Below are 23988 nucleotides of genomic sequence, written 5' to 3'. Positions count from 1 at the left end.
AACCATCAACGCCTCATCAGGCAAGTTATAATAAAAGTGTTTTACTAAACCAGCAAATACTAAAACTAATCATATTAACCCATACATTGTTGCAGTTTTTCCAAGTTTAAAAATCGTTTCAGTTAAGTTTAATTTTTTTAAAGGCTTTAGTTTAGATTTAGTTAACTATAATAACCTTGGAGATGACTGGAAGCTGTCATGTGAGCCATAACAAAAACAAATACTTTCGACAGTCTGCGAAGGCAGCATAATAAAATCTCGCGATAGCGCGCTCAGACCCGGTAACTATGTGAACGCGGGTGCGCGAGAAAAATCTTGCTAGCGCGAACGTGCTGCCTGCGACCAACCGGTGTGTCTTTCATTAAAAACAACAGGATTGCCCTTATTTACCTCGAGGAAGTTCGGAAAATTTTCAACGGCTCTTAAACGGGATCACACAAGGCACCTAATAACAGACGATATACCTGAACGGAAAAGGAAAATCGACAAAAATGTCCGAAAGCGCAAACTGCGTGGAACAGCGGGAAGAGCAGGCTGAAGTTGAAGACGCCGGAGGAGCGGAGGTAAGATGTTTTAAAATGGGAATTATGTCCTTTCAACGCTGACTTCGTTTCTCACAAAGCCGACACACAGGTGTCTAACTCTGAAAAGGTCCATCTCTTGTTCAGGCATTTTCCGAAATCGACTGTGTGAAACTTTCAGTTTGTCAGTTAGCTAGCAGCGGCGCTACCATTAGCTCCCGACGACAGCAGCCAGATCCTTTCCACCAGCGCAGCAGCGAGGCCAGCCGCTTTCATAAGCGCCCACTCTACTAGCTTAGCCCCGCTAGCTGCCTGCCTCGTATCGCTCCAGAAATCCCTACTTGTTCTATGCTTGCTCTCAGACTTGGTTCATTCAGTGGGACGCTTATAACGGTGAGCCGGCTTTTAGAAAACCCCGTGAAAACAAACTGGGGGGGCAGAAGGCAGAAGCAGTCTTCTTAGCTGTCCCGTCTGCGTCTTTGTTTTCGGAGCAGACCGCGTAGCAATGGCTGTTGTGACCGGGGAGGGATGCTGCTGCGCTGTCTGTCTACAGCTCGGCCAAAAAAATGATTTAAAACTTCTAACAATATAAAAATCCCACATAAAGAAAGCTGAAATTCCACAACACCGTCCTTGCTTTGTATTAGAAGCATTTTTTTCTCCACAAAAAGTCTTATCATCATCACCTCTTCTTCTTTTAATAGAGATTTAAATTCACAAATTTACTGGTACTTCTCAGCACGTCTGATAGCAGAGAGGTAAAAGAGACTGATTTCTTCTGTGACGCAAATATGCTATCAAAAGTACCTTCCTGTGACAGTGTATGATTAGAAGAAGAACTGACGGTATTTCGGTCAACACATGCCCTGTTTTCTGCAAATGTGAATACAGATGTACCTTGAAATTTTGGTTTGCCCTTTGGCTTGTTTTCGAGCCAATGAGCTCATCTCTTCCTGTCAGTTGTTGTTGTTGTTGTAAACATCAGGACGACGTCCACTAAGTAAGACTGGTTTGTTTTCACCATACACTCCCTTAGGAGAAGTCTGACTCTTCAGATGCTGGAAAAGAGTCCTCTTCAGATGCAGGTGCTGATGGACAAGATGCCTCCTCCTCCTCATCTTCCTCCAAAACTAAAGACTCTACTCCAGGTTATGAGGAGAAAGTGGTAAGTCCTCTCTTCCATCATTGCATGGTTCACAACTGTACTCCCGGGTCAGAAGATGAATGGGACTTTCTTTCTGTGTAATGCAGCAAACAGACCGGACCAACAGATTTGAGTATCTGCTGAAGCAAACAGAGCTGTTTGCTCATTTCATCCAACCAGCTGCACAGAAGACCCCCACCTCACCGCTCAAGATGAAACCAGGACGTCCTCGTATCAAGAAGGACGAGAAACAGAATTTGCTTTCAGCTGGAGAGTGAGTATCTATCCCTACAGCACAGTTTCTTTTTCTCCATTTATAAAGTTTTCTCTCATTGTGATTTATAACGTTGTCTTTTATGTGTTTGAAAGCAATCGCCACCGTCGCACGGAGCAAGAAGAGGACGAGGAGCTTCTTAACGAGAGCACAAAGACCACAAATGTGTGCACTCGCTTTGACGAGTCTCCCTCCTGTAAGTAAAGACCTGTTTTTATGGGGACTCAAAGCACGCACTGAGCGAGAGCAAATAACAAATGTATATGTTATACATGTGGCTGATCCTGATACAGCCAGTAAAGGAAGCACTGAAGCACATTTTCTTTGTATTTAACAAAATTCAGCCAGCTCATCTGTGTCACTTCACTCAGTTAGGAGCCTTCCTAAGCAAATTTGACTTGACTTGCGGTTGTTGATCTATTACTGCCCTAATGGTGGGAGTTTTTATTAGACAAGACAAAATAAAAAAATGTTCTTACAGAATTTCGTTTTCTTGTTTGTAATGTAGATGTGAAAACAGGAAAGATGAGGGACTATCAGGTCCGCGGTCTGAACTGGCTCATTTCTTTGTACGAGAATGGAATCAACGGTATCCTCGCCGATGAAATGGTCAGCACTTTTTCACGTTTCTACTTATTCGTGGAGTTAAATTCCAGATATTTTTATCGTGTCATAATGCTGTTTTTTCATTCATGCTTTCTTTTCTTATTGTCAGGGATTGGGAAAGACTCTCCAAACTATTGCACTGCTGGGTTATATGAAGCACTACAGAAACATCCCTGGTCCTCACATGGTGCTGGTTCCCAAGTCCACCCTCTACAACTGGATGAATGAGTTCAAGAGATGGGTGCCTTCCCTTCGTGCAGTCTGCCTGATCGGAGACAGAGATGAGCGGGTAAGCTGTGTCAAAAATGTATCAGTGGTGTGAAAATCAAAGTATTTTTGCAGATGTTTGGGTTGTCCTTCACCAGTTCTATTTGGTGGACTCCATATTGTTTTTTTTGTGTGTGTGTGACTCCCACAGGCACTTAAAAAGTTTTAAAAGGTGTTAAATACTGTAATCTAAAAAATAAGGCCTTAATTGTTGTTTAATGTCTTAATTCAGTCTTTAAAAAGTCCTTATAATGCCATACGTTATGGGAGGTAGGCTCTTAGTAGTTGGTTTTTATTATTGCAATTTAGATTATTAAAATAACAGGTAACATCTATTTTTGATAATAATTTATTGTTGTCTTGTCAATTTGTGACACAGGAAAAGATTGTGTAACCAACAACAGTCATGTACTGTTCTGGGGTCAGAATGCTCAGAACAGATACACCGTCTGTTAGCTAGCAACAAGACAAGGATGGGGTTTGTAAAATATAATTGGCTGTTTAGCCAGGAAGTGTATACAGGGTACTGAGTAGTTTGTGAGAGTCTATTTCAAACTTTATGTGGTCAGTTTGAGGCAGTGAAAACCTACACAGTGTTCCTGGACCTTAAATTTGTTCATGTTTGTATTTGGGTTTTATGATAAATGTAAAATAGAAAATGCAGCACCAGTTTGATTTTTTTCTGCAATTAAATACACTCTGAATCTGTCAACTTTTTAAAATTATTTTTTATGTATTGTAGACATATATTTATGAGATTAATCTGTAAAACTCTGGTGGTAAAAACAGTTTTCTGCTTCAATGACAGACTGCCCTGATCCGAGATGTGCTGCTGCCTGGAGAGTGGGATGTGTGCGTGACATCCTACGAGATGCTCATCATTGAAAAGGCAGTGTTCAAAAAATTCAACTGGAGATACCTGGTCATTGACGAGGCTCACAGGATCAAGAACGAGAAGTCAAAGGTCAGATAGCTGCTTAAACAAAATAGTTACACATGTCAGCCACCTAACCTTTAATACTGTGAGATGGTCAGATCGCTAAGGTTTTCTTTGCTTCTCCATAGTTATCAGAAATCGTGCGTGAATTTAAGACCACCAATCGTTTGCTGTTGACTGGAACACCCCTGCAAAACAACCTCCATGAGCTGTGGGCTCTCCTGAACTTCCTGCTGCCTGATGTCTTCAACTCATCAGAAGTAGGATTTCTATAGAAAACCACAAAATCAGTAGTGTATAGAAGAAGTCTTGAAAACACGCTTTTTCACAGTATGGCTTAGAGAAGAGGTGTTTCTGTATTAAGGTGCTAATTTAATTTCTCTTCTTTTTTCTCAGGACTTTGATTCCTGGTTTGACACAAATAACTGCCTGGGTGATCAAAAGTTGGTTGAACGTCTTCACACTGTATGTATTTAATGTTTTTAATGTGACTATCCAGCACGCTGCTGTATGTTGTAAGGTGTGTAATATTTCAGTTGGGTTAATGTGCTCCCTGCGTGTAGGTGCTGCGTCCTTTCTTGCTTCGTCGTATCAAAGCAGACGTGGAGAAAACTCTGCTCCCCAAGAAGGAGATCAAGATTTATGTTGGCCTGAGTAAGATGCAGCGGGAGTGGTAAGCATCCCCGGTTAAAACGGACTTGCTATAAACCAAGACCTGAGCTGTTTTTGTTTTTTTCCCCTGCTGTATTCGTGGATGCTCAACTTAAGTTGTTGTGTGCTACTACCCGTCAGGTACACAAAGATTCTGATGAAGGACATCGACATTCTGAACTCAGCGGGTAAAATGGACAAGATGCGTCTGCTGAACGTTCTCATGCAGCTGAGAAAATGCTGCAACCATCCTTACCTGTTTGATGGGGCTGAGCCCGGCCCACCATACACAACAGACATCCACCTGGCGGTGAACAGCGGCAAGATGGTGGTGCTAGACAAGCTGCTGCCCAAGCTAAAAGAGCAGGGTGTGTGGATTCTTATTGTCCAGTATTTTAGTTATCTCTTTATTACTGACGGGAGGGCTAACGCTCACGTTTGCATATACATTTTTAAATGCTGGTAGAATTGCAAAATTATTTTATTACGTCTGTTAACGTCTCCACATCCCTGTTTTGTAGGTTCACGTGTGCTCATCTTCAGTCAGATGACCAGGATGCTGGACATCTTGGAGGACTACTGCATGTGGAGGAACTACGGTTACTGTCGCCTGGATGGGCAAACGCCACACGAGGAGAGACAGGTGAGATGTGGATTTGTCGTCTTCCATGACCAAAAGCAATTCATGAGTGTTTGGTATTGAGAGTGTGATTATAAAAGCACTTCATTTTCATGTGTTTGTGTATTTACAGATCTCCATCAATGCTTTCAATGAGCCCAACAGCTCAAAGTTCATCTTCATGTTGAGCACCAGGGCTGGAGGGCTGGGTATTAACCTGGCTACGGCGGATGTAGTCATCCTCTACGACTCAGACTGGAACCCTCAAGTCGATCTTCAGGCCATGGTTAGTAGTCTAATATGATAATGTACCCGAGTGCGGGTGAAACCAATGAACTTGATTGTTTTGCTCAGATCACCTGACTTTCTTTTTTTTTTTCTCTGTTTAGGACCGAGCTCACAGGATTGGTCAGCAGAAGCAGGTACGAGTTTTCCGTTTCATCACCGAAAACACAGTGGAGGAGAGGATTGTGGAGAGGGCCGAGATGAAACTGCGCCTGGACTCGATCGTCATCCAGCAGGGTAACTCATCTCGCTTAAAGTCAGCCTGTTTAAACTTGTTTTAGTGTCCTGCATGCTGTTAAGAAATAAAATATGAAGTTCACATAGTGGTACTGATTGGAAACTGAAATAAACTACTCTTTATTCTATTTATTTATGTTAATGGAAATAGGGAGACTTGTGGATCCGAGTGCAAACAAACTGGGTAAGGATGAGATGCTCTCCATCATCCGCCACGGTGCCACACACGTGTTTGCTTCCAAAGAGAGCGAGATCACAGATGATGACATCGATGCCATCCTGGAGAGAGGTGAAAGGAAGGTGAGTCTGGTTGCGTTAGCTGAAAAGCACCAATTGAAAGTTTCTGTGTGAATTTCAAAAATCAAACACTTTGAAATGATTGTGTATCAGACTATGGAGATGAAGGAGAGAATGTCATCGCTGGGCGAGAGCTCTTTGAGAAACTTCACCATGGACACGGAAAACACCAGCGTGTACACCTTCGAAGGAGAGGACTACAGAGAGAAGAAGAAGGTAAATAGGCTGGCCAGCATCGGTATTTATAATCTGGGACTGCCTTTATTTTGGGAAGAGACTTAAATCCTTAGCTTGTGGTTTTTATTTTTCTGCTCAGGTCATTACAAACTGGATCGAGCCACCCAAGAGAGAAAGGAAAGCCAATTATGCGGTGGATGCCTACTTCAGAGAAGCTCTGCGAGTCAGTGAGCCCAAAGCACCAAAGGTAGGAAACCATCACTGTACAAACACCACACAGACAGAATCCATTAAAGCAGCAGGATGTTTATTTATTAGGGATTTGACTAAGTTCTTTGATGGCTAAACAAGGAAAAACTCAGATTAATCCAGCGAACTAGTGTAAAACTAAGAAGCACTCAGATATTAAGTTAAATTTGTGAACCGTTTAATGTACAATGTCAAAAGCCCTGCAAACAAAGCCATGTGATACCATTAATCACATTTTTCAATAATGAATCATGTCGCTTAACTGTGCGCCACCTTGCGTTGTGCATTATGAACATTGCATGTTATTCTCCAAACAGGTAACTAAGAAAAACACGTATAATAAACTGATGTTAAATATGATATGAAAACATGTTATTACAAAACATGGTTGTATCTGAGATCTCAGTCTTTCACCTTTTTAAAGAACTAACACGAAAAACTAACAATTATACTGTTACCAAAACAATTTAACTGATTTATGGCGTTTCTCAACAGTGATGCGCCATCTGGTGGCAGGTGGCGGCATAACATTTAGGAAACAACCATTTACTGCATTGAGTATCAATTACATTGTAAACCAGTTAGACTGAATGAATACGTTTGGTACAGACTAGTGACAATAGAGATGATTAGGTGACTAGTTGTGCATGTCCCTATTACTTATTTTGGAATTTTTTTTTTTTGTGTGTGTGTGCCAGGCTCCTCGTCCTCCTAAGCAGCCAAATGTGCAGGACTTCCAGTTCTTCCCTCCACGTCTTTTTGAGCTTCTAGAAAAGGAAATTCTCTTCTACAGAAAGACCATTGGATATAAGGTACAAAGAGATCAGACACATTCCCATTTGTCCAAATTTTGTTGTCTTTTGAGATGACTCTAACTGGATCTGTGGCTTTGTCTCTTAAGGTTCCTCGCAATCCAGACATACCAAACTCTGCTCAGGTCCAGAAGGAGGAGCAGGCTAAGATTGATGAGGCCGAGGCCCTCACAGAGGAGGAACTGGAGGAGAAGGAATCCCTCCTGCAACAGGTGGATTATTTTTGTTGACTTGCAGCCAGTGGCTGATATACAGGAAATGAAATGTTTGCATATTTCTCTAAATTGTGCATTAACTGTTCAACTGTGCGCTTGTCGCAGGGATTTACTATTTGGAACAAACGCGACTTCAACCAATTCATCAAAGCAAACGAGAAGTGGGGGAGAGATGATATTGAGAACATTGCCAGAGAGGTTGAGGGGAAAACTCCGGAGGAAGTCATGGAATATTCTGGTAATGGATTTTTTTTTTTTTTTTTTTTCTCCTGTGGAAAGCAAACCCAGATATTTAAATTGATTTATTGTGTGACTTCATGTTTGTGTCCTTTCCTGCAGCTGTATTCTGGGAGCGCTGCAATGAGTTGCAGGATATTGAAAAGATCATGGCCCAGATAGAAAGAGGAGAGGCCAGGATTCAGAGGAGGATCAGCATCAAGAAAGCACTGGACTCAAAGGTAGCAGTCAGTCAACTGTGAAATGTAGTGCAAGTTGCTGAGTAGACTTCTCATTCAGCGTTGTATTTATCCTTCAATGTGTGTCTCAAATCCTCGTTTAGATTGGCCGCTACAAGGCTCCTTTCCATCAGCTCCGTATCTCCTACGGCACTAACAAAGGCAAGAACTACACAGAGGAGGAAGACCGCTTCCTCATCTGTATGCTTCACAAGCTCGGCTTTGATAAGGAGAGCGTGTACGATGAGCTCCGCCAGTGCATCCGCAACTCACCACAGTTCCGCTTCGACTGGTTCCTCAAATCTAGGACTGCAATGGTGGGTTTGGATTACTTCACTCTTTTTTCTCTGTTTTTTTTCTTTTGTTATTTAAAAAAAAAAAAAATTGTCTTAATAATTAAAAATGCAATTTTTTTTTTTTTTTCTCAACCCATTTGTTGTGTAGGAGCTCCAGAGGCGATGCAACACCCTGATCACCCTGATAGAGAGAGAGAACATGGAGCTGGAGGAGAGGGAGAAGGCGGAAAAGAAGAAACGGGGCCCAAAGACCGGCTCAGTAAGTTACAAATTCATCCCATAATAAACAATTCAAACTATTTTAAGCTGTCTATTAAGGACAACATCCTTTTATTATTACTTTTTAATCCATTTTTTTCCCTCCCAGGCGCAGAAACGAAAGTCAGAGGGAACTCCAGACGGTCGAGGACGAAGGAAAAAGCTCAAGTTGTGAAGCTGTTGGAAAAACCCGCATTAACAGAATTAAAGACGGCAGCCAGCTATCATTAGTCCTAATGTCTGTGTTTGTTTGCAGGCTGTGATAATGTACTGTGTAAAATCCCTGACGGACTGATATGGTTGTATTAGGTTCTAGGAAGTGTTTCTTTACAAGCCTGCCTTGTTGTCACTTACCTAAACACTGCAGCTGTGCTGGGTTAGATTTTGTTCGCTAGTCCTTATTTTTTACTAGTACTTAATTGAAATAAGTGTATTTATGCCTGTTGGTTGTACCACATTCCATTGCTTGAAACAATATGTACCCTTTTTTATTTTTAAGAAAACATCTGTTCTTGTATCTTCTTATGTAAAGTAGAAAATGTCTTTTTTGAGCATCGCAAATAAACCTCCCCCCTTTTTTAAAAAACAAACAAAAAAGCATGCGCTCTGATAAATGACACGTTCATAAAATATGTCTTTTCAGTTTGGCAGTTTAAGTTTACATACATCCAGTATTTGGAAAATTTTCACAAAAAGTTAATAAGCCATAAAAGTCTACTAATAGTTGGCACATTAAAATATGCTGTCATGTGGGAGAAAAAGGGTTAGTTTTTATACTGCACTTGTTTTCAGGCCTTGATCAACAAACCAGACAGATTTATCATTTTTTTTTTTCAAGTTTCACCAGGGTGTTGTAATACTTTTTTTCCTTTTACCCATAGTCCTACATTGATATGTACACGGATAGGTGTACATATGATTTTAGCCACATTTACCTAGAAAAAAAAAAAGTGGATTTCTGCATTCTCAAAAGACTAAAATAACATTTACAATCCCTTTCAGTGACACCACAGTAGTACTCTTATCAGTAGTGATGAACAGATATATTGCAGGCTTCTTATAGAAGGAAAAATAATCACATCATTCATTAAGGTCAGTTTCAACTAACATTCAGTCCTTTTTGCTCTCCACTAAAAAAACATAATGAACATGGTGAAATACAGTAATTAAAAAAAAAAGACTGAATAGAAAATAATTTGCTTTTATGAGATTTAAACAAGGATGCCATTTACTCATGAGTTACTACATTGCATGCATTTGCAAACACTGGATAAAGAGCGATATTTTACAACTTGGAACCTAAATGAAACAGATATATTTTGAGGGGCTTCTACTTATATCCATGATCCTGCATAGGTTGTAATAAAGGCACGAACGTACAGTAAATTAAAGACAAACAATCATCAGAGATCAGCAAGCCTCATTATTCTGGTGCATTCACTGCTTGTGGGCCCCGAGTACTGACATCCTTTGCTGTCCACAGACTGTTCTGGGCTCTTTTCAGTGCTACACAAGTTTGGCATCGAAGGCACGGTGGTGGAGGAGACTTATCAAAGTCCCTTTAATAGGGGACAGATGTTTGAACTGGAGCCGGGCCCACATTTAGACCTCTGAGCTGTCTGAGCCGCCCCACATGCCCGCTGGGCTGTGACTGTAGCCGTTGTAGGCCGAAGAAGAGGAGGTGGCGTAAGGAGGGTACTGGCTCTTCTTTTCACGCTTCTTGCGCCGCAGCAGGAGAATGACGACGGTGGCGATGAGGCAGATGAGGAGGATCAGACCTGCGACGCCCACCAGCAAAGGTATAGTGGAAGTATCAGTCAGCTCTCTGCCTGAGCTCTCCAGCAGGGGGCGCTCTAGGAAACTGTCACGATTAGGGAGCCAAGGCTGGCGCTGGCTGACCACGATGCGGTCTCTTCGGTCCAGGGCGATGTGCTGGATGTTGGTGCCCCGATTGTTTTCGATACCGATGTCCTGGGCTACAGCAGGAGCGGAGAAAGAGGGGGCGGCACGGCGGTGGCGGGTGGAGGAGCGGGGCTGCTCGACAGAGGAGACGCTGTGATGGAGGTACTCCACGCTGCGCTTGCCAATGTTGCGGTTGGCATTTTCTCTGGAGCGGACAGTGTAGATGGTGTGGATGAACCATTCTCGACCAGCAGCCACCTGAAAGCACAAGATGTGTAATTCTCTTTAAGTCTGGGTCTGTGCAAAGCTATGGAGGACAAGAAGTGCCAAATTAAAAACAAAACAAAACAATTTAATAATAATAAATAAAGTATTTTGTCATTAAATGTACTAGCATTAATCCTACTATAATATTTGTAGCATATATATGCACATATGTCTGTAAGTATCCTACCTCATTCTTAACGGGTGGGCCAATCACAACAATACTTTGCACAAACATTGTCACACATACAGTGATTATTAATATCAAAATGTTTTTAAAAACATTTATATTTCTATTTAAATTCGTTTCACCCTTCACATTTAACATATGTTGCTTTATGGTAACCAAAACTTGGGTCTTTGACAGAATTTTGTTTGATAAATGCGAAACGAAGACTTTGAAAAGAAGAATTTGAAAAATTATTGCAGGCCATGCTAGTTTATGTCATCGCTTTTGCATTAATTCCCATATTTATTATCATTACCACTTAACATTCAGTTTTGTATTATTGCGTTATGTGTATTTATTGATTTTTATCTCTTTATTTTTGATCAATTTATACTTTAACATGAGGGGGCTGTCATTCAAAGGATCAACATGGAAAAGCATTTCTTTGTTTTTTTACCATATTTACTTAAATAATTCATTTTTTTATTGTTATTTTTTTTTCACTTTTTGGGCCTCCATATATGAACATATTGTATCTGAGAATAATGCAGACCTGGAAAAGTGGAGAGGAAGAAAGTGTGAAGCCGTCTGTGCCTGGCTGTCTGACCAAAGACAGAGCTCCTGGTGTGTCCTGCGCCAGTGTGGCCTTAAAAGAAACGTCACCAAATGATGTAGCTTGAGTCTCTGGCTGGGCTTTGTCCTGCAGAATGGCACACACACAAAAAAAATCAGAAACCACATCTGCTTTTTTCGCTTCCACAATTTCCAATCATACTTTGTGATCCATTGCATCATACCAGGATCTTGAATCTGTGCAGCAGAGAGGGTGCGTCTGCCAGGCAGCCATACTCTTTGTTAGTGGGGTTGTATTTGGGAACATAACCGTCCATTCCGGTGCAGAGGAAGACTTTCTCAATACTGCAGGAGAAGGAGTCACCCAGGTTCTGGACTGGATCCACCATCACACGGCCATAAATCATAGAGCCTGAAATGAACGACAGATGAAATGTGACATTGCCTGTGGGTCATGGTTTCCCACTGTGATGTTACTTAACACCACTAGATGGCAGTAGTGTAGTACCTTCTGAAAAAGCAGCATCGGTTCCTTCTCCAAATCCCATGGAGCCGTCGGACAACCACAGCTCTTTCTTGGACAGCAGGAACATTTGTGTGTTGAGGCTGAACTCGGCTGCCACCGGGTCACTCACCTGGAGAGCAAGGATCATTAAAAAGGCAATAAATAATGCATTAAGGTGTAAATACAACACACTGAAAAAGCCTTTGAGAGCAATCAGCTCTAACCTGCTGGAAGCGAATGTCCATATCAAAAGTAAGCGGCTCCCTTGGGTGGCAGACAGGAGGGATGCTGAACTCCCCATTGGGTGATGCAATGCAGGGGACCAACTTCACTGTATAAGTCCCAGAGTAGTCTCGTACCTAGAGGTTGGACAGACATAGAGGAATGGGGCTGTTTGGTTTGCGATTTCTTTGCCAGTAAAAGGATGCTTTCACAGCTAAATGACTCACAGCAAAATCAGAGACAAAGCTCCACTGCTGCATAGGCTGGTTGTATGTAGGCTCAGTCCTGACCAGGGCTAGAGTGAACGTCAGCCCAGAGTGGTCAGCACATATCACCATAGATGACACGCTGGTTCCTGAAAACAAACATGTATACAGTCATAAATCTTCACAAATGCAACTTGGCCAACCTAAGTTAGTAACAGCATCTACCTCCTTATTTATAGAGTGACCTTTCACACTGCCTGTGCTACCTGCTGCCTAAAGCAAACGCTGCTGGGTCATTTTGACATTTGCTGAATGACCTCTGGGTCTTTCACACAGGAAGACCCCTGAGGTGGAACTCCATAAATAGATAACGACAGGATGTGGACCACAGGGTAATCCAATAGGAGGCGCTTGTACAGAATGACCCCACAGGATGGGTTTAGGGTGTGTACACTGTACATGCATACCTGGATGAGACATGACAAACTGCCCCCTGAAGCGTGCCTCGGTCTTGAAGTTGACAACGAGACGGCCCTCCTCATTTATACGCATACTGGTGGGGTACATGGCTCCTACGAGTACAGAGGAGAACGTTTTCCAATGAGCGTCACCAATTTACATTTTTCCTCAGTAAAGACTAACAGCGTTGGTTGTGAAGATACCTTGTAGTTCAGCTTCAGGTGGGCTGCCAATGCCATCCTGCCACAAAATAGCTGTGTCATACACAAAGGTGAGCTTGAGCTCTGATTGCAGGTCAAAGTGCTGCCAGCCTCCGACAGCCACCGGAGAGTGGAAGACGTAAGACACAAACAGAGGAACACGCAGGGTGACGTAAGACTGGACCAGGTTCAGCACCTATATGGGCGGGGAAAAGGCACCATCGTGAATAATAATAACTATTTCTTTGGGAACAAACGCTAGCGAGAGTCTTTATGCATTCCTAATCATCCAGGTAAGAAAATCCCACGAAGTTGATTCTGCTCATCTGGACTTTGTGTTTTCAGTGAAACAAACTTTTTGTCCCTCATCCAAGTGACTTCTTCAGTCTCAGCTGGCTGCAGGTTTCCCCACCTTAAAAATGCTATGGTTGCAATAACGACCAAAACTAACACCACCGGCTAACAAAACTGAGCTAACAAGCTTCAGTCATTATGCAGCTGTATCATTTATAAGGTTGGAGAAACCTCTAGTCGGCCAGTCACTTGGATGAATAACGCAACCTCCAGATGAACACAATCAACTTCATGGGGTACTGCTAGCAAGCTAACCAGTAACAGGCTCACCAGGCAATTCAGCTAATACCAGTTGAATCACAATATCTGCATAAGTTACTTCATTCATAATGTTACTATCTAGCTTTCTGCTGGGAAACCTTGGATCCTGGCACTCCTGTAAATGTTACAAACTTAAAAAATGTTCAGACTGAGTAAAATGTGTTGAGTTTAAAACACATTTTACCGTCTTCACTTATTTAATTTCGTATAGCTTTTTTTCCTACCTGTCCATCGGTGCCGATGGATCCTCCACAGTCGTTCAGCAGCTCTGACATGTCATAGTAGCTGGTGAACTCCCAGAGGCAGGCCTCTAAGTTGAGATTCCTGTAAAACCGCAGAGAGTTGGCTGAACGCATGACAACGCTGTATTGATAGGGCGATGTCTCCCCAATTATTTCAGGGTTCTTTGTTGCGTCTGTGATGAAGCCGTAGCCGGTTTGGATCTCGTTGAAATCCAGCAAATTGGAGCAGCGATGGTTGCCCACGCGTGTGCCATCCGGGCTCAGGGTAAGCTCAAAGTTGGACAGAGGTCTTGTGGAGATCACTGGCAGCATTCCTGATGAATGGGCAAAAGGTTGTTTTTGGTTTTTTTTGTCACACACATTGGCTATATAAGGGCATATATTGAGATTTGCAACAAAATTTGCCGCTTACCGTCCATGTGAGGCATGTTGACTGTCAGTTTGATGAGGTTGGGAAAGTCTGGATCATCCGGACCCGTGTAGCGAATCTTTGCAGAGAAAGGTTCAGCTCCAACAGTACCTGGGATACGAGGCTGACACATACCTGCAAAAGGTAGGGTCAGCTAAACCAGATAATTCTACATCCAGTATTTGATCTGTAAATCTCTGCTGGCTTCTTCTTACCCTCCTCTTTGCTGATGACAACTATAGAACTGACGAGCTCCAGGCCAGCATCTCCGTTGGCATTGAAAGCCCTTGCTGCACACTGAACCCTGGAGCCGGCTTGGAAGTAGATTGAATCCAAGGTGATGGACTTGGTGTTGGTGAAGAAAGTGTTAGTGTCCACTTCCCTCATGGGGCTGGTTACTCCATCTGATCCGGTGGGAGCGCTGATGAGCCAGCGGTACTGAGTGAGCGTGTCGTTGATGTTCTCCGTGGCACAGATGGAACCCGTTTTATCAAAGTCATGGTATTTAGGGTTGCAGGCCTAGAAACAATACAATAAACCTTACATTTTTAAAAACAGTATTACCAATATGTTTTATATAATAATTACTACAGAAAAGTGCTTTGTTTGATTTTATAGTAGAGTGAATAAAGCGGCGTCTCACTCACCGTCACACAAACAACAGGGTATCCATTGGGTGGGTAGGGCCTGTCTTTCATTTTAGATGTGTCGTCATACATGAGAAGGGAAACCACTTGGGGGATGGCAGGGAAAGTAACATCTGCCACACTGTCCATCTCCTCAATGTAAACAATGGCCTTGTTCATCTAGGAAACGGAGAGAAAACGCAGAGTTAACTGGCTGCATCCTCAACAACTACCCAACACTTTAAATAAGCCTATAGCTCTGCCATTTAGACTATTAGGTTAAATTATGGGTATTATTTATGTGTATCCATGTGTAAAAAGCATATGCACATAACTCATAATCTAGAGTGGCAAAGGTTTAGAAGTAACATATTTATCTCATTGAATGCCTTGGTTCAAAACAACACAGTGTGATTAGTGATGTCATTAATTTGGTGTACAGTCACTGGACACCTTATTAGGTATACCTTGCAAATCGAATGATGTAGTTATACTGCAGTTCTTCCTCACCTAGTCCTTTGCAACTTCCCCTATGTGTGTTTAATCATTAGTATTTCTCGTTATTAGTTACATGTTTAGTCAGTTCCCTTTTTAGGTTATCTTGGTCTCATCTGTATGTCCTCGCCATGTCATTCTCTCTCGTTCTCCCTCTCTCTCAGCTCTGTCATGTCTCTCTCTCGTGTACAAATTTGTGTGTCTCTGTGTGTGTTTCCTGTTTTATTGTGAGAATCTTTTCCTGTGTGTATTAAGTTCTGTTTCACTTCCCCTTGTCATTAGACGTATTTAGTCCAGCTGTGTTCCCATGTGTCTCCACTTCCTCTAATCACCCTCCTGTGCGTATACTGTGTCAGTCTCCCTTGTCAGAACATCTGTTATGTTCCAATCATGTATCTTTTAAATTCCTGTCCCTGGATGTCCTCCATTGTGTATCCCTGTTCTGTGCTCCAGTTTCACTATTGCTATTCCCAGTGTAGGTTCCCGTTTATGTTATGGATTTTCATCTTCATTTGTATCCGTTCCAACGCCTCGAAGGGCTCACTTTCTGTTTAACCCTTTGTCTGCCTTTGTGTCTGCATTATGGTCCTCATTACACTCATTCAACAGAGTCCATACGAATTGTAGCCTTAGTTTCCTGCTTTTAGCCAACAGGAGTGGCCCCTGGTGTGGTCTTCTGCATACCTAAGATGCTCTTCAGTTACTGAAATACTCAGACCAGCTCATCTGGCACCAACAACCATGCCACATTCAGTCATTTAAATCAAATTTCATCCTTTTTCTGATGCTCGGTGTAAACTTCAGCAGTTTGTCTTAAATGCCTAAATGCATTGAGTTGCTGCCACGTGATTGGCTGATTAGATATTTGTGTTAAAAAGCAGTTGAATGGGTGTATCTGTTAAAATATCTGATGAGTGTATCTGAATGAAGCCAGGTGGAAGAAATTCTCATCTGTTTTCACAAAACTGTCTTTTCAGTGCACTGTCCACAAAGAAATACACTCTGAGTAATACTACAAATACATTGGGTGCTGGAGATTAATAGTTATGCCACAATGGATTTTGATTTGCTCCTAAACATGTTAGGAGCTCTTGATAAACAAATTAGGTGTGAATTCAAAACATTGCTATTATAATATCTGCCGTGGAGCCCTCGAGATTAGTTTAATTTCACCGAAATCAAACATTGTCATTTTATATGATCCTCTGTGTAATTTCAACACGCAAATTGTACTGTGATCACCTATTTCTGTCACGTGAGCTGTACATGCCTGCTGTAGAGTATATGGGCAGAATGTCGCCGTTCTGTTTATAGGTTTGTCTTCTGTTTGGCTCTGCTGGGACATTCCCCTCAGCATCTCATTCCTGCTTTTTATATATCTGTGGTTCAGGCGTGCTGACAGCATTGCCAGCTGCCGCCTGCTTATTTTAACACAGGCTGACATGACAGGGCTCCTGTGTAGATCTGCAGTACTGTACCCCGCACATACACTACCTTCTTCTGGGTTTACATTTGTTTATGCGCATCTGCTCGTGCATCCCACGCGGCCGTCGTCTCACCTGTATTTCAGCCACCATATTGTCATCAGGCTTCATGTGCACAGTGAAGGCCTCTCTCATCTCTCTCTGACCGTCATACAGGACCTCGATCTCCACAAAGTGTTCCTTCTCGCCCTCCTTGAACTCCACATCTTAAAACACAAACAGTGAAGTGTGCAGTCATATCAGGAGGCAACATGCAGGTCACTTAGTCACTGTGTAGCCACTAAAATCAGGTTCTCACCCTCTGACATCGGGTTATAATCCTCTCCAGAGGTTGCAGACCCATCCTTTGTGTGCACTCTCACCACTGAAACCTTTGAAGTGTCACCAAAACGAAGAATAGGAATCTTCACTATGGCTACATCGCCTTTCACCTGGGGCTCACGCACACTATACTTGATCTCAGAGAAACGGATGATCGGCTCTGGAAGAAAAATTGTATTCACATACTATAAACATTTAAATCAACATATTTTTTTCTTTTGAACATCTTTGATCTGAACTCAGATTTTACCAAATAACAATGCGGTTTATGGGAATAAGGAGTATTAAAAAAGGCAAAGGCACTGAGATTCTCGTGTTCTATTGTTAGCAGATGTTATGAGACGCAGCAAAATAATTGAACTATTCTATTGTAGTTATTTACATCAGTTTTAGCTAACTTAGTACAAATACACACTCTTTGTATTGGGCCAGGGGTATCTTTTTTCCCTCAGCCATGATATTTGATACATTTTTTCCCACTTGTGCAAATGTTGTTTAATTATTTGCAATATATTTAGTTCTAGAAAACACGTACTGTCTTTCTCATCTGTGAGAGTGACCAGTGCTTCCTTCTGCTCCCCGATAGAGGCTCCGTAAGGAGACTTGCTCTTAGGAGTTCCCAGCACCAAGCGGAATTCCTCATCCTCCTCATGGATGGAGTCGTCTACCAGGGTAACCACACACGACTTTTCACTCTCACCTGGGGAGAAAATTAGGGTCCACAGAAAAAATATATTATATATATATATATATAATAAACCTCAAATGATACATGAAAGATCAAATCAGAGGGAGTAAAGAGATGTGTCACCTGGCAGAAAGGTGATGACTGATGCATCAGTATTGGGCCTTTCGTTATAGTCCATCATGACCTGAGCAGAGCCTTGGCGAGTGTAACAGCGTACGGTGGATCTGAGGCTGATGTCTCCACTGCGGTACACTGTGGCTGTTACCTCCCCATCAGACTCATCCACCTTGTAGCTTCCTTCCTTAAACTGAACCTTAGGCACTGAGAAGCCAACAAGCAATCAATTACAAGAAAGTCTTCACAAATTTAAAAGAAGATAGTCTTTCATGCTATGAAGAATCTATATGTTTTTAAGATGATCTGATATTTTTTGACCTACAATTTATGTGTAAAAACATTTAATAAATGCTTCATAATGTACATATGTATAATAGTTAAGAGCCAGCATATGACATCTTACATGAAAAGTATTTGTATTCAGAAAGTCTTTATTTGTCCTTAAAGCTACATAACAGTGCGACCAGAGTAACCATTTAGTCATTGTTTATTTAGTGATAATGAACTTTTATATAAGTTATATGAATATAGAATATCTTCTGAAAAGATTATGAGTGCAACCCTTTGTTTGGAAGGAGTAAAAAGAAAAGCTTTGCAGATTTATAAATCCGTGCTTTGGTTTGATTTCTAAACCTGATACTCACAGTCAGTGACAGTATCATTGATGGTGATGGTCGTCTTGCTTGGTTCTCCTAGCACCGCATTCATGGGCATCCGCAACACAAGGTCAAAGGTCTCGGGTCCCTCTAGTTCCGGCTGGCCCAAGTCATCCAGGATGGTTACTCTAAAAGTCTGCATTGTCACCCCTGGAGCAAAGTCCAGGTTGCGGCTAATGCCAACGTAGTCCAGTCCAGCTGTCAGACAGAGAAGAAGCCATTAAATGATGCTGTTATTTAATGCGACTGAATGCTGTGGATTCTGTCAAACGTCTGATTTTACCTTCAGCAGAAACGGGGTCGCTTTTCCTGGAGCGGATGGTGACGGTAGCGGTTTTGGACAGGTCAGTGCCTGTCCTCCAAACCTTTACCTCAACATAGCCGGAGCTCTCATCCACCACATACTCAGGCTCACCGAAGTACAGCGAAGGCTCTGTGAGAGTTGGGAATATTAGGAAGGAAAATTAGTAAATAATTGAGCCATGATCAGCGGTCAGTATTTTCTTAATGGAAATATTCTGAAAAGGTTGTTTTCAAAACTAAATAAAGTGGAGAAAGTAATCTGTGTTTTCTCTACGGGCTCTTAAAACAAAGATCTTTTTGTGGCACAGCATAAGCCTGGACATTTGGATGTTGGCAGTTAATTTGTGAGGATATTTAGACTACATGTTTTGTAGTTCAGGTTCAGGGACAGATTGAAGTGAATAGCTGAGCAAAATGCCCCCATTTTTTACTCAGCACAGGAAGAGAGCTGTCATCCATCTTATCCTGCCTCAACCTTCCTCCCCCACTTATCTAAATCCCGACAGCTCTCTCTGAACTCAACGCCAAAGGGTTGAGGGTACACCTGATGAATAAGCTGTGTGCTTGTATGTGCACAGGCAATGATGGGTAAGCGAAGGGACGTTCCTGGAGTCTGATGACAGAGAAGCTGATAAGAAGCATGGTAAAGGAGGGGAGGGGTGTGGTGGCAGAGACAGAGAGCCAACCGTCTCCTTTGTAAAGACGGAGTTCAAGAATTCAGACCGCTGGAACACATTCATCTCTCTTCACTTATGTATAAAGCAGGTTTTCAACACATTGCGTCCGGCCAGCGCTCTTAGAGATCTGACCTATAGATAGACGTGGAGATATAGAGGTTCATCTTTTCAGCAGAAACTCGAGGACATAAACATTCGTAAATGCACTTCACAGAGCAATTTTAAGTCAAGTTGCCAGCTTGTGAAATATCGTGTTGCGTCCTGTAATATTGTAGTTGTTAATGTTCTTCTTCTGTAATATTTCAATAATTAAATGTGTTAGGTGCTTTGTCGTACCACTTGTTTAGTTAATCTTAAATGCTTGTTTTGTCATATCTTCATACCGATGTCTTCTAACTGATCTATACACTATTAACACACATTTCAAGCATTAATAAAGCATTTTGTAGCACCTGTTAGAAATTGTCCCATTTTAAAACTTTCCTTTTTGATAAAGCTTATAGTTAGGCCTGGATCAGGTGACCCTAAACTACTCCCTTAGTTACGCTATTTTGACCTGTGGAGGCTTCCCATGATGCACTGGGTGTTTCTTGTGTTTTACACCCCTTGTCACACCACCATGTCTTTTGTCCTGTCTCCCTCCCCTCACCCCCCACTTCATTGGCTGCCTTCCCCGAACCTGGTTGTGCTGTAGGTTTCTTCCTGTTAAAAGGGGGTTTTTCCTTCCCACTGTCACCAAAGTGTTTGCTAGCTTCACTTCCCACCAAGAAGGGAGTATAAGTGAAAATTCCTGCATTTTTTTTCCAAAACTAAGAATATAACTATTAAAGTAAACTGTCTTCTCTTTTTTAAAAATGAAAAATGTAGCCCATTTTCACCATAAATGCCTCAATTCTGCCACATGAGGTTGTAGCGATACTGAACGAGTGTCACTAGCTGTTCGTTACACATGCTTGTCTAGCACCCCAAGCATAATTTTTCAGTATGCAATGTCATTGCAACCCAAAACTAACCAATGAATTTGTTGTGTAACTCCCAGACAGTAAGTGAAAACAAAACAAAAGACAAAGTAAAAACACGGTCCAAGCCACAAAGTTGCTAAACGGGACATGAGCTACAGTCTCCTCACTGACAAACTTGCGGTTCATGCCACTGCCACATGTTCTGCTGTCTTGCAGAGACTTTGTCACTTGCTTTAAAGAGGAACTTTTGCCCTGAGCTCTCAGTACTGGTTCAGCTGCTGCATCACTGGTATCAGAAATCTTGTAGGTGCATCTGAGGTGCTAGTGGTTTCTGACAAAATTGCGTGAGAAAAATTTATAACAGTAAAATATTCTTATTTTTACAAGTGGACCATTTCATGTCAAGAAGTACAAGTACTTTAATCAGTCTTCTTTGTTCTTGTGTGATTAGTGTTTGCAGTTTAGCTCACGGCTTTCAGTGAAGACATCCGACCAGAGCTGATATGTAACAAAAGTCAATAAAAATCTATCACTGTATCTGTTAAATATTTCGGGACACTATGAGTGAATGTCAGTTGTCTCAATAATTCCCCCCTCAGTCGTTACTACTTGAGGAGAAATGGCAGATCCGCTCTTAAAGTTTACTTAGACGTTGATGCATGCTGCGAGAGACAACTGAAGCTGAGAGAAAGGTTGCTGGCATGCATTCAGCGCCTTCCGGCTTCTTTTTAGCACCAAAATAAGGCTGAGAGGGTGAAGTGAGTGCCAACATGGCAACCTTAAGATCAGTGGGAGGAAGATTCAGACAAACACAGTAACAATAGAGGCTCGTTGTTGGCAAGATCCCAAACCACAAGTTTACTCAGGCGGGGCAGATTGTTTAACAGAGACGCACACATTACAGGCACTGAAGCAGATTGGTGGCGCGGTGGTACTTCAGGACCCACCAAGAAGAAGAAGAAGGATCACAATAGAGGTTTACAGTAAAGACTCTTCTCTTGTCTCTTCACGTGTCTGGGAATGCACAATGGTTATATTTATATAAAAATCAATTAAACTCCAAGCAAGTGCGAGAAACGGGCGAAAGGCGCGAGAGACGGGGTAAATGATGATAAATCTGTCATCAGTGATTCAGAAAAGAAAGCACAAGAGGCTCTAATGAATGTTAGAATTGTGATTCTTTCTCAAGCTAATATGTTGAGACTCCTTAGAGACACAGACCACAAAGTGCTGGAAAACATGCCAGTCATTCCCTGCATAGTAGCCCCCCCTCCACCACCTGCCTTTTGGTCCCTTCAGACAAAGGGGTGCCCTCTGTTTCCCCCTGGGCTTTCCTAAATGCCGGTGAGGGTCGCCCGAGGAGCACGGTGAGATTTAAAGTCCTTTGATCTGTCGGGCTACAGTGTAGCACAACATTCACAAAGGTCGCCTTTTTCCCACTCAGCACCTGTCTGTTGTTATCTTGTATCTGACGCTCAGACAGGCTGAGTATAGTGGATAACTGTAGCATAAACACAGCCATACTGTCGAGCCGCTGATGCAGGCGCAGCATCCAGGTCTTTAGGCTTTGGTGATTGTGGTGATCAGACTGTCTGCGCACCTTCGGTGGATTAATAGCGAGCAGACACCCAAATGCAAACACAGAGCAAAGAGACTCTGTAAGCGACAGGATCAACCACACCTGCCACCCTCTGTGGCTCTCTGACTGCAGCAAAGGATGTCAGCGTGTGGTATTTTCTCACTGTGTTCATAATGGGGTATTTATCATTTACCAGTACACCAACAAACCTGGTGACCAACTACAAGAAACATCTTACTGCTGTGTTTGCCAGCAAGGGTTTCTCCACCAAGTTGTGTTTTGCTCAGGGTCAAATACTTATTTCACTCAGTGACATGCAAATCAGGTCATAACTTTTATGTAATTTGTTTTTCTTCTGGATTTTTGATTTTCCTATTCTGTCTCTTTGAATTAAAATGAAACTAGCATAAAAATTTGTGAGTTTGTGAGTAAAACTACGAATTCAGCAGGGGATCAAATAATAATTTTCACACTGTACGTGCAATAATTTCACGAGGTGAATAGATGATGGACGGAGATCCCTCTCTTCATCTTCAACTCCAGGTCTGATGCGGGTCCAAAAAGAACGAGCTCAGCTCAGCATACAGTCATGGTTATTTTTCTCAAATGATCAAACGCTCCACTCACCGTCATCGCTGTCTGCCAAAATGGTGACTTTGGCAGACGGGAAGTTGGCGCCCACCAGGCCCCCCATGGGCATGCTGAGGCTGACGTTAAAGCTCTCCTCTTCCTCGTAAAGGGAGTCATCGATGATAATGATGCGACAGGCTTTTTCTCGCTCGTCCTTATCGAAGCGCAGCACGCTGGTGTGGTCCTCGGGCCGGGTGATGTAGTCAGAGTAGGAAAGGACTGTGCTGGGTATGGTGCCGGTGGCTGTTCCTGAGGAATTATGGGAACAGAAAGATCAGTTTGCAGAGAAACTAACAGCAGGAAGTCATTGGACTAAAAAGGGAAAATAACACAAAATAAATACTAATTAAATAATCAGCCCTACACATGAAAATAGAAATGTTTGCTCTAATATATCAACAATAGTCAAAAGTAATGAAAGGAAAGGTTTGCACGGTTCCACTCCTGCAATTCATCCCGTTTCATTTATTTGTGTATTGTGTTTGGATAAAAACAGGTTGATCTCACCTTGCTGAGTGTAACAAACTACCATGAGCTCCTGGCTGGCATCTCCTGAACGTCGCACTGGCACCAACAGCTCTCCAACATCCTCCTCTATCTTGAACTCTGACTGAGGGATGTAGACGCTCGATTCTGTTTTGAAGGAAAACAAATCAAGGCCAAGAACAACAATTTTGTTCAAATAACTCAAAATAACCAGATTCCTACCATCACCAGGGTCCACAATCTCCACCGTCGCGACGTCAGGAAACTCCAGTACAGCCATGACAGGGTCTGACAGCTGTATCTCAAATGTTTCCGAGGTCTCAAACTCCTGGTCTGTGAAGATTTTCACTTTCCAGGTTGCTGTGGTCTGGCCTGGGTTGAACTGGACCTGCTTCTGGGCTTTACCACGGAAATCCTTGTCCTTCTCTGCTGTGCCGTCTTTAGTGGCAATACCTGAGGGAAAGCAGTGCCAGTGGCAGCAATATTTTACCCCAGTGCTTCCTCCTGGGGCTTATGTCAAAGTACAGGCTTTCATATTTGAACAGTGCACATGATAATTTCAATCTGATGCAACAATAACAGGTAGATTATTCTGTCTGCTGACACCGCAGAATAAGAAAAAGATAGCTCGAGTTTTACGTTCCTTTGTACAGCGAGTGAGTGGCCAGCATGCAAGCCTTACTAGGAAATGTCATACATGAATTCAACTGAACCTCTGTCACAGACAGGACAGGAAATGGAGCAGCAGTCAAACAAGAAAACAAAAGCTTTGCTCCTTCGGGGACATGTCTGTGGCGTGAGTGTGGAGTTTTTCTTCGTTTGGCTGCAGGGATAAGCTGAGGATAAGCCCTGCAGCCTTAAAAGGAATGTTTAGAGATTTTAACTAAAGGCAGCTATG

General features: G+C 42.4%; 2 protein-coding genes across 2 annotated transcripts in view; one reads left to right on the top strand and one right to left on the bottom strand.

Annotated features, from left to right (window-relative positions):
* Positions 1-285: 285 nt before the first annotated feature.
* smarca5 (SNF2 related chromatin remodeling ATPase 5) lies at positions 286-8874 on the top strand. The gene is made up of 24 exons (XM_003449668.4): positions 286-563; positions 1558-1686; positions 1773-1939; positions 2035-2135; positions 2448-2548; positions 2655-2834; positions 3621-3776; positions 3878-4009; positions 4146-4214; positions 4313-4422; positions 4542-4768; positions 4922-5043; positions 5153-5305; positions 5409-5541; positions 5693-5841; positions 5932-6054; positions 6155-6262; positions 6963-7076; positions 7166-7288; positions 7397-7529; positions 7631-7749; positions 7851-8063; positions 8191-8301; positions 8410-8874. The coding sequence occupies exons 1-24, from the start codon at positions 492-494 to the stop codon at positions 8473-8475; spliced, it is 3111 nt and encodes a 1036-aa protein (XP_003449716.1). The 5' UTR covers positions 286-491; the 3' UTR covers positions 8476-8874.
* Positions 8875-8934: 60 nt separating this feature from the next.
* The window catches only part of frem3 (Fras1 related extracellular matrix 3), a 32863-nt gene continuing 17809 nt past the window's right edge, over positions 8935-23988 (bottom strand). The window contains exons 4-24 of the mRNA XM_003449707.4: positions 23313-23543; positions 23112-23237; positions 22602-22853; positions 18737-18886; positions 18442-18651; positions 17804-18001; positions 17528-17692; positions 16970-17152; positions 16747-16877; positions 14714-14872; positions 14282-14585; positions 14070-14201; positions 13640-13971; positions 12804-12996; positions 12609-12713; positions 12163-12290; positions 11938-12072; positions 11717-11843; positions 11433-11620; positions 11189-11335; positions 8935-10460 (exon numbers count right to left, since the gene is read on the bottom strand). Coding sequence (XP_003449755.1) covers positions 9903-10460; positions 11189-11335; positions 11433-11620; positions 11717-11843; positions 11938-12072; positions 12163-12290; positions 12609-12713; positions 12804-12996; positions 13640-13971; positions 14070-14201; positions 14282-14585; positions 14714-14872; positions 16747-16877; positions 16970-17152; positions 17528-17692; positions 17804-18001; positions 18442-18651; positions 18737-18886; positions 22602-22853; positions 23112-23237; positions 23313-23543 — 4154 coding nt within the window. The 3' untranslated portion in view covers positions 8935-9902. The remainder of the gene's footprint in view (positions 10461-11188; positions 11336-11432; positions 11621-11716; positions 11844-11937; positions 12073-12162; positions 12291-12608; positions 12714-12803; positions 12997-13639; positions 13972-14069; positions 14202-14281; positions 14586-14713; positions 14873-16746; positions 16878-16969; positions 17153-17527; positions 17693-17803; positions 18002-18441; positions 18652-18736; positions 18887-22601; positions 22854-23111; positions 23238-23312; positions 23544-23988) is intronic.

Source organism: Oreochromis niloticus, linkage group LG6 (assembly GCF_001858045.2).
Source record: "Oreochromis niloticus isolate F11D_XX linkage group LG6, O_niloticus_UMD_NMBU, whole genome shotgun sequence".
In the NCBI taxonomy this organism is placed as follows: domain Eukaryota; kingdom Metazoa; phylum Chordata; class Actinopteri; order Cichliformes; family Cichlidae; genus Oreochromis; species Oreochromis niloticus.
The sequence above is the reverse complement of the archived record's forward strand: the minus strand, read 5'-3'. Positions and strand labels throughout refer to the sequence as shown.

What these genes read in the sequence shown, in the direction of transcription:
- smarca5 (XM_003449668.4), top strand. Translation starts at nt 492, where the DNA reads ATGTCCGAAAGCGCAAACTGCGTGGAACAGCGGGAAGAGCAGGCTGAA. An exon ending in TGGAGAGAGGTGAAAGGAAG is followed by an intron (nt 5,842 to 5,931) that starts GTGAGTCTGGTT and finishes ATTGTGTATCAG; the next exon opens with ACTATGGAGATGAAGGAGAG. An exon ending in GAAAGACCATTGGATATAAG is followed by an intron (nt 7,077 to 7,165) that starts GTACAAAGAGAT and finishes TTGTCTCTTAAG; the next exon opens with GTTCCTCGCAATCCAGACAT.